At 38.9% G+C, this 9,098-nt stretch overlaps 2 protein-coding genes across 5 annotated transcripts; one reads left to right on the top strand and one right to left on the bottom strand.

Annotated features, from left to right (window-relative positions):
* The first annotated feature begins 2,293 nt into the window (after window positions 1-2,293).
* nrg4 (neuregulin 4) lies at window positions 2,294-4,374 on the top strand. The gene is made up of 5 exons (XM_026175930.1): window positions 2,294-2,339; window positions 2,527-2,566; window positions 2,687-2,780; window positions 2,919-3,071; window positions 3,189-4,374. The coding sequence occupies exons 2-5, from the start codon at window positions 2,557-2,559 to the stop codon at window positions 3,259-3,261; spliced, it is 330 nt and encodes a 109-aa protein (XP_026031715.1). The 5' UTR covers window positions 2,294-2,339; window positions 2,527-2,556; the 3' UTR covers window positions 3,262-4,374.
* Window positions 4,370-8,579, bottom strand: lactb (lactamase, beta). Of its 4 annotated transcripts, none has more exons than XM_026175927.1 (7): window positions 8,019-8,579; window positions 7,847-7,913; window positions 6,029-6,219; window positions 5,636-5,933; window positions 5,378-5,543; window positions 4,709-5,248; window positions 4,370-4,552 (listed from the first exon to the last, which is right to left on the bottom strand). In XM_026175927.1, exons 1-6 carry the CDS (start codon window positions 8,391-8,393, stop codon window positions 4,723-4,725), a joined length of 1,623 nt encoding a protein of 540 aa, XP_026031712.1. In that variant the 5' UTR covers window positions 8,394-8,579; the 3' UTR covers window positions 4,370-4,552; window positions 4,709-4,722. The 4 variants fall into 4 exon arrangements, with proteins under 4 accessions (XP_026031712.1, XP_026031714.1, XP_026031711.1 ...); XM_026175929.1 differs by lacking the exon at window positions 4,370-4,552 and having other exon boundaries at window positions 4,600-5,248; window positions 8,019-8,370; window positions 8,453-8,579; XM_026175926.1 differs by lacking the exon at window positions 4,370-4,552 and having other exon boundaries at window positions 4,600-5,248.
* Between the last annotated feature and the right edge of the window lie 519 nt (window positions 8,580-9,098).

Raw genomic sequence — 9,098 nt, 5'->3', positions numbered from 1 at the left:
TTCAATTGCATCCTAAAATGCATTAACAGGACTTAGATCCCCGAACGTCACATAAGGCAGCATTTATAAAGGGTTCATAAGTTGTGACTAATGGCTTTTATAAACGGTATTAAACAATTTGCCAAGGCTTTAGATCCCTTTGCAGAAAATAAAAAACAGTAAGTCATCCCTTAATAGATGCTCATGAGGTTTTTCACTTTTAGTGCACTAAGCTATCAAGCCTGCACTTATAAATGTATGATGACACTGCAACTTTTTTAAGTACCGGTACAGTTAAAAGAAAATTACCACCACTTTCCAATAGATTTCTAAAACTTAAATTAAAATGATACCTAAACACCAACCCATGAAACTAATAAACAATGGCACTGTCCTATCTTTATTAAACACACACACTCAAAGCGCAGGCTGAATAAAAAGTATGTGTGTACCTGTTCTCCATACACTTCTTGGAAGGGTGGGTTATCGAGCTCAGCAATCCTGCAATCCTGAAAGAGGTGAAGAAACACCCAGAACACAGCAAGATCATTACAGCTTGACAAAAATATCACAGTCTACCTAATTTTCTGTTCTGTGAAGAGGTGAGACAAACACTGGACTTTTTGGCAAGAGGAAAAAAAGGTAGACGAGGTTTGAGGAAACAAAGGCATTTGAGCACTGGAGCAGGGACACTTCAATCCAGCTGTGAAGCATGGTGGAGGGAGCACTGGGGCTGCTGTGCTAGATCAGTCCATGGATGCCTCGTAGTCACTGAAGTACAATAAAATCAAAACTATAAGAAGAAATTTTGCAGGTTAATGCAAGTCAGGATGAGCTTAGAAGTGGATCAAGCATCAATTTAAGGATGTAATACAAAGAAAAATATAACATATTACAAAGTTGAAAAAAATCATTAAAAATATATTTAGGTTATCATGAGATAAGTTAATATAATTTTAACTGCATATCTTGCTAAGTCAGCCTTTCTATTCTGAAAACCTTTTATTTCCATACAGTCTTTTCCTCCTTATCTGCAGCAGAAAGAAAAACAAATAAGAAATGTAGTTACAAGAAAACAGTTACTCCAACTGGATATTTACTCCAACTGCCAACTAGATGATCATTATGAAAGGCCTTTTTGTAATGGCCTATATGAATAGAACAAAATAATTACAGCAAGTCAAACCTGTTTCAAAGTAGGTCAATAAATGAGCATCAGCTAATGCTTTAAGACAGCTTTGAAAAATGTGAACGTCTCCTTTTGTATTTTTTCATCAAGGTCTTGATGCATGCTCAATCATCCAGGTAAGGAAATCCCAAAAGGTTTGTCAGTGCTTCTAGTTTCAGTCATTCTGCAAATGTATTGTTTATAAGATTGGGGAAACTTGCAGTCAGCTGAGACGGAAGAAGTCACTCTGATGAGTGATGAAATGTTTCTTTCACTGATGATGATGATCGGAATCAACTTTTTGGGATTTCATAAAGGTCATAAAACAAAGTATTTCTTGATAAATTTAAAGTTTTAAGAGCAGAATAAAGCAAACAAAGCAGCGTATATACAAATCAAACTTATCTATAAAGCCTCATTGAGTGATTGGCTACTGTTAATTAGTTCTTAACTGTACATCCTTTGAAAAACAGTGCCTCGGTATATTAGCTAAATGAAAAGTGTAGGAGGCATTAAATAATCACAAATTGAACAGATAACTAATTAAATCAGTTTACCGTTGCCACACTGGATGATGCTGGGTTACATAAATTTAGAAAAACATGATCATAAAAGATTAAAAATAGCCAGCTTATTGTCACCTAACGGTTCTAAGCAGTGTAGTAATTATCTCTATGCAAGAATTAGTGCAGTACTTCCGTTGACTATAAACTCATCCCACGATTACATTCACACATTCTTTGCATGCCACTCCATTCAGTTTCAGTTGTACCAAACCCAGACATACCAAGCTCGCATTCACAGAAGTCGGTTTCGTCACCTGTTTTCTGACGAAACTTATCCTACAAAAGCAAAACCAATATGTCATGTAATCAGTCTTCATTCGATTCTAACACTCACAGAGGTCATATAAGCCATATAATGACCTCCAGGAAGCTCTGCAGACCTCTAAAAACCATTTTGATTTGCTTATACAACAACAAAAACAACAATACTGTTCATTTCATGTTAAAACATTACCAGCCTGTATCCTGACATTTAACTTGCAATGCGGACAAACTGCAATCTCAACATTTTTTTAGGCCTAGGGAGGAGCTCACTCTCAAGACTACGTTCTCTGAGATCCAGGTGTCATTATGACTTAGACTCAGGAGCTGCGCTAACCACCCAAAAGCTGGGATTTTATGAGCTGGTAAGGGCAGATTGTTGATTTATTCAAACAGATATATTAGAGATCTATTTCTCTAACGTAATAATCAATAACGCTATGACTCCTGTCAGATTCACAGAAATTGTTTACATGTTGCCTAAAAACGTGCTTTCCTCGTGTTGAGTGCTCATGTACTTTTCTTTGTCAAAATTCTTCCTTGTGTTCTTAGTGAGACAGCAGGAAAAACAGAACATTATCAATGATGTCAGGTAATAATACCAACAATCATAAAACTAAAACCCTCTGAGGAGCGAACAAATTCTATATATTAAGAAAAAGCATCTTTCCAGCTCTGTTATAGCTATCCTACCTTCTTTTTATCTCTGTAGATCATGGAAACCCTTGCAGTGCAGAGGATGCCACCTACTGCATGAATGGAGGGACATGTTATAAAATATCTTCCATGGACACACTTTCTTGTGTGTAAGTTTATTGAAATCAATCAGTGTTTTTAATTGTCTTAGAAAAAAAAATCTTAATGTAAAAAAATATGGACACTACCCAACCTGGCAATGTTGTTTGTGAATTTGCAAATATTTGTGCAACGCTATCTGCCTGCAGGTGCAACCCAAACTACAAAGGCAGCAGATGTGAACAGTTCCAGCTCGGAGTCACACAGCCCATTTCAGATGAGGCTGGTTTAATTGCAGCTGTGATTGTCATTACTCTCCTTATCTTGATAGTGCTGGGATTTATTGTCTACTACATACGCAAGTAAGTACATTGTGGTTTTAGGTAAACACTCTCAAAGCATCTGTAAGTAGCACCAGGACGTCTTTGTATTACTGTACATACTTTCTAAGCTTATAACCATTACTTACCACCACACAGGATGCGAAAAGCGAAGGAACAGAGACAACAGAACCACAACCAAGAATACTGGAAGGTACAATCAAGAGCATGATCCTTCCTTCTGATTTGATTTGGTGGTGCATTTGATGGTTTCAGGAACGAATTGTGAGAAGTGTCATTTATCTTGTCATGCTATCTGAGGTTTTGAAAATGACTTTGAAAAAAGCTAAAAAAAATGAAAAAAAATGAGAGTGAAAAACTACTGCACTGACCTTAAAGGGCAAATTGACGAGTGTCACACCACCATTGCTCTGATGTTAAATCACATTTCACCTTGTCAAAACATATTAAAGTGCAGTTTAAGTGTGACTTTTTAAAATTTGTGGCAATTGTGGGATTATAAACTAAGTTTCTGTATGTTATTAGAAAATATTTTGCATTTGTAAATATATTCCATCATTTTTTTTAAATGATTTGAATGTGTGATTTCTGGTGACATGCCATTACACACTCTTATTTACTTGTGAGACGTTAACGCACTAGTAATTCTTCCTCTTCAATGCTTCATTCCAAACCTCCACTCTTAACCTAATCTCACATCTAATCACATCTCTTAAAGTATAATTGCTCATTGAGGTGTCCTGGACCAGTCAGTGAGATCTCACTTTACAAAGATGTCAGCACTTTGCAGTTTTTAAAACTTAAAACTGGATCCCACAATTCTGGACACATGCATGAACACACATGCATGTGTGTAGGGGGTCTGTATAATTCGCTTATCCCAAGCTATTCATCGGTGTCCTTAAATCTAACAAAAACAGGGGCACGGGTGATCCCAGGAGTTTTATGAGAATGGTGTCACCAAATTGGCTTCAATTTGCTGCACAGAGGAGGAAATCCAAACTTGTTGGACTGCATTTCCCATAGTTTGTATTTGTTAACAAATTAAAAAAAATAAATAAATAAATAAAAAAAATGTGTGAGCAGAAACAACATTGTAAATGCTGACTGAATGGTTTCACTTTAGAATTCTTGCCAGCATTAGGTCAGGACTGACACTGTGGCTGTTGATATTGGTATTTTAAAAATGCTACAGTGAAACCATTAGAGAGCAAAAAATATGTAGTCAGTGTCCCCCCCCCCCTCTTTAAGGAAATATCTGTATATAGACAGCCCTAAAAGGAAGAAAATACGCAAAGCTGATTTAAATAAATTGTGAGTGAAATGTTTTTTACTTAAAAGTAGTAATTTATTTTAAAAAAATGTTCTGGATTGACGTGTTACGTTTTAAAGAGAATTGAACTGCCTTCTATATAAATCCAAGAAACTTGTATCAGAGTCTGTTTTGGGGGGAGGCGGGGACTGCTTCCGTCTAGTGGCAGAATGTCTTCCTTACTTTAATGCTGTAATTGAGAAAATGCTTAATGTAAATAAACTCAAAACATTTATATAAATGGATACTTAAGACTAATTTTATTTCCTTAAAGTTCAGACACATTGAAAAGCTCTATCAAAATGACACAAGATCACAAAGTTTTCTTGCAGGTAAACTCACACACCTGTGTAAACAGTTCTACTTCCTTCTGGCATTATCAAACTCCTTCGCAATTTTCAGTGCAGTGTTGTTGAGTCCCACGGACTGCATGTTAGCAATGATGGTGACCACCACCCCCTGTGGGAGGATCGGGGTCTGTCCTTGGCACTGGTCAATCTCTTCGCTGGGTAACACCAGGAGGACACTGCTAGCGCCCACAGCACTTCCTGTGTGTGATACATAGTGTCTGCGCTTCCTGCACTGGCCATATTTTTGCACCTTCTCCACTACCAACCAGCCTTGAGCATACAGTCCGTCCTTATCCCAGCTGGCTTCAGTCCCATCAACTGGTGCCCAAAGCTCTATCGCTGTTTTGGGTTTGAGAAATCCAGGAAGCAAGCCGTTAGTATCCTGCAAGTGAGCCACCTGGTAGCTGTAAAGCAGAGCATTTCCAAAGAGCAGCAGGTTTCCCACAGTGGAAAGAAAACCACCTCCTGCCCACTTGTAGGAGTTGTCTACGTACGGGCAATTCACAACACGTCCGCGCTTGTTGTGATGATAAAACCTGTGGAATCGCATAGACAGGTAGTACAAACTCACTGCTATACCTCATCAAAAAAACAAACAAACAAGCATGAGCATCATGTTTTTAAGGCAATTTGGACATAACTTGAGACTGGAGATTATACACTACCTAGAGCGGTTGTAAATAATAGGGTCATTCTCATCGGGCACTGTATTGAGCATTCCCAGCTCGCGGAACATATCCATCATGACGTCCAGGAATCGCCGACCAGCAGCCCGCTCCACAACAGCACTAAGCAGCGTGAAGGCATGAGTGGAGTACAGAAAGGTTGTGCCTGCATGCATGGAGTAAAACATACATCTCATCAAGATGTTAGCATTGTAACTGTGAATACAGAGAAACAACGAAATAAAGTTTGAGCTTTACCAGGTTTGAAAATGAGGGGGTCATTCTTAAAAAGGTCCAAAGACTGAATGACACTTTCAAAGTTGTCCTTTAAGTAGTACTCCTCGTGCTCAAACTCTTTTTTCTTCTTGGTGTTCTGATCTGTTGCGGCTTTGTTGTCTTTGCTTTCAGATGAGCTCTTTTCATTCTCTTTTTCTTTAACCGGGGGCTTTAAAAGTCGCTTGGCTTTCTCTTTGTCCTCCTTCACTTTCTTTGCATCTTTCTCATAATGCCGAATGCCACTCAGGTGGGACAGAAGCATACGTGAGGTTATTGTGACCTTAAAAACAATACAAACCAAACAAATAGATAAAATGCTAGAAGAACGAGATACTGCATGTCATTTTTTTTTTTGCAGTATTTGAAATTGCTTACGTCTTGCCCATCAAACTGTTTTTGGGGAAACTGTGGGACATATTTCTGGACTGGGGCATCAAGATCTAGTTTCCCCTCCTCGCACAGTCGTGCAGCAGCTGCAGAGGTGAGGGGCTTACTGATGCTGGCGATTCTCATCACCGTTTCTGGCGTGCATGGGACACGATTCTCCAAATCAGCATAACCAATTCCTAAATTAGATAAAGTGTTTTAAAAAGTCATAAGAATGGCAATGCATTTTTAGGGAAATATACCGGTGTTTACAGATGACTCATTAACCTAATAAATTATATATTTTAAAACATTCTGCAGTAAGGAAACTGAACACAGACCCTTTAAATGTATCTTTTTTTAGCACTGCAACAAAGCACAATTTAAATACAATCTATGATAAATATGCAGAAATACTAATACAAGCAGATACCAGTGGGCTACCTCCAGTTGAGTCAAAAGCAGCTACATGCTTTGACCTAAAATGTCTGTTTTGAGCCACTCAGAGCCTGCCAACAGTGACAATAGCAACAATAACAAATTTTAGGACTTGCTGCCATTCTTGTACAACAACTGTTAACCTTTTTAACCTTTAGCCAGTGTTACATTACTGTTAAAACATTTGTAACAGTGTCTATTTTTACATATTTAAAGTGCACTCCATGATTCAGTAGCTTGTAGTATCACCTTTAGTTGGTCTGTCACATTATTCTGGAGGAATTCGGACCCACACTTTATTAAAACTTTGCTTCAGTTCATTGATGTTTGTGGGGATTAATTTATCTACTACTCTCCTAAGGTCCTGCCACAGCATTTTAGTCATACTCAGGTATGGACTTTGACTGATTTGTTCAGCCATTCTGTTGTAGATTTGCCGCTGTGGTTGGGATCATTGTCCTATCACATGACTCAGTTTGCCCCAAGCTTTAGCTGTCAGACAGATGGACTCACATTTGACTTTGGTATATAGAGGAGCTCATGGCTGAATCAGTGCCTGCAAGGTGCCCAAGTCCTGTGCCTTGATAGCTGGTATGGGGCGTTTGTGTTGATATGCTGTTTGTTTTTTGCCAAACATCTCCATGTTGGTCTGATCTGTATAAAGGACATAGTTCCACATGCCATGTTTTTGTTTGTTTGTTTTTTTAGAGAGAAGAGGCTCCTGAAACCCTGTCCAAACAAGATATATTTGCTTATTTTTTTTCTAATTATACTGACATGAACTTTAACATTTAACATGCTAACTGAAGCCTATAGGGCTCACACTACTCACACTTGCTGATAATCAGTGAGTGTGCATTTGCATTTGACTAGCACCACCTAGCTGTGAGTTATCCATGTAATTCAAATGGAAGCAGTAAGGCTGTATTTAGTTTTTCAGAACCCTGTAAAAAAAATCCAGCGCTCAAGGGGTTAATAATAATGGTTTCCACTGACCATTATTACACAATTTTGTTCTCAACAAATTACACAGTGTATGGTAGGATATATTTTAAGACTTACCATTTCATTCATCAACATCCGATGTGTGCGCGCTCCCTTATTTATTTAATTTATATTTTAAAGCAAAAGTGTACACACCGGAGGTACCGAAATGAGCCCTAGTTTGTTCTCAGAATCGTATGGGAGAAGGTTATTTTCTTTTCTATAATAGCAGTCGTTATTTCAGCTGTTTTTCTGTGCGGTCACGTCATGTTTGTGTTGGATTAGCTGTTTTTGAATCACACTTTGAGCAAAACTTTTGTAAACTCCCTACACTAAAAATGTGGGACACTGTGCATGTGGGAATTGTGGGATGGGATGAAAATAGTGCGATGCATGGTCACCAACCTTCACACCAGACCTCAGCCCCATCCACAGAGACGCCAACTACCACTCCCGGAGCACCGACCTCATCCTGCCAACACACAAACACACCGAGTTGCTACAGGTGGGCTTCGGGTTAATAAGACAGCGCAAAGGGACACTAGTCAATCAATTACAAAGCAAGTTATAAGCCTACCTCTGTGCCTACCTTTATCCGCTCCACAAGGTCTCTGCTAACTTTTATAGCATCTTTGTATCGATCCGTCTTCTCTGCTCTCGTAACTTTAACATCGCAGAAACTGCTGGCACCGTCGCTGCTGTATTTCAGCCCGACAGCTAAAGCGATCCCCACTCCAACCCCATACATCCAAATCGTGGACTTTAACCGGTATTTACGAAAGGCTGGTCCTCCCACATATCGCCTTTGTTGCTGAATAAAAATACTATCTGACTTCTGCTGCTGCCTGGCTCGCGCTCCTGCACGCGGGGTCGTCACAGGCGACTCGCGTGCTGCTAACATGCTGCATTTGGTACAAAAAGTACTTTGCCTGGACAAAAACAAACGCAACATCGTGAGAAAGCACTCCTTCTTTGTCGGCGACAAGTGGCTCCAGTCAATGATCTGCTCACCGTTACCAACAGCTTGTTTACTTCCTGTACGCGTCCTCGTTCGGAACGCCTCGAACAAGACCAAATAAATCAAATCATGATTCAAAGAACGTTGATCGAGGGGAATAGGGCAGGGTTTGTAGCTAGAGGTGAGACCAATGACTTTTATACAGTCATTGGGTGAGACCAGGGAACATAAAACCTTGTCCTTGAACAATATCAGCATTTATTGACGTGTGTACTGTGTATGTTGGCCTACTCAGTGCTAACCATACTACAACAAATCACACAAAGACAAGCACACAGCAGCAGGGATATTCATTTAGAGAAATAAATGCTAAAAACACAGTTTATTCTGTAGATTAACTTTACTAATAATGACACAAACAATCAAATAAATAAGTAAAAGTAAAAAACCTGGCTTTCAGACGAGAAAGTGCTGTACATAGGTTGTTGTAACTCTGTGCAGCAACTTGCTGGCAGCTGGACACCATTAATTTACTGGAAACAACTGTTTATAGTAACTTAAAGTTACTTAAAGTTAAAGTTACTTTAAGTTACAGTAAAGTTGCTAACGTTACTGTAAACACTTTTACATCATGCTACAACTGCATTTACAGTAAAGTCGCTGGTAGTAATTTGCTGTATTATCTACAGTAAATATGCT

Source organism: Astatotilapia calliptera, chromosome 7 (genome assembly GCF_900246225.1).
Source record: "Astatotilapia calliptera chromosome 7, fAstCal1.2, whole genome shotgun sequence".
NCBI classification, from domain to species: domain Eukaryota; kingdom Metazoa; phylum Chordata; class Actinopteri; order Cichliformes; family Cichlidae; genus Astatotilapia; species Astatotilapia calliptera.
Note: the sequence above shows the minus strand (reverse complement) of the source record. Positions and strands in the feature narration are given on the sequence as shown.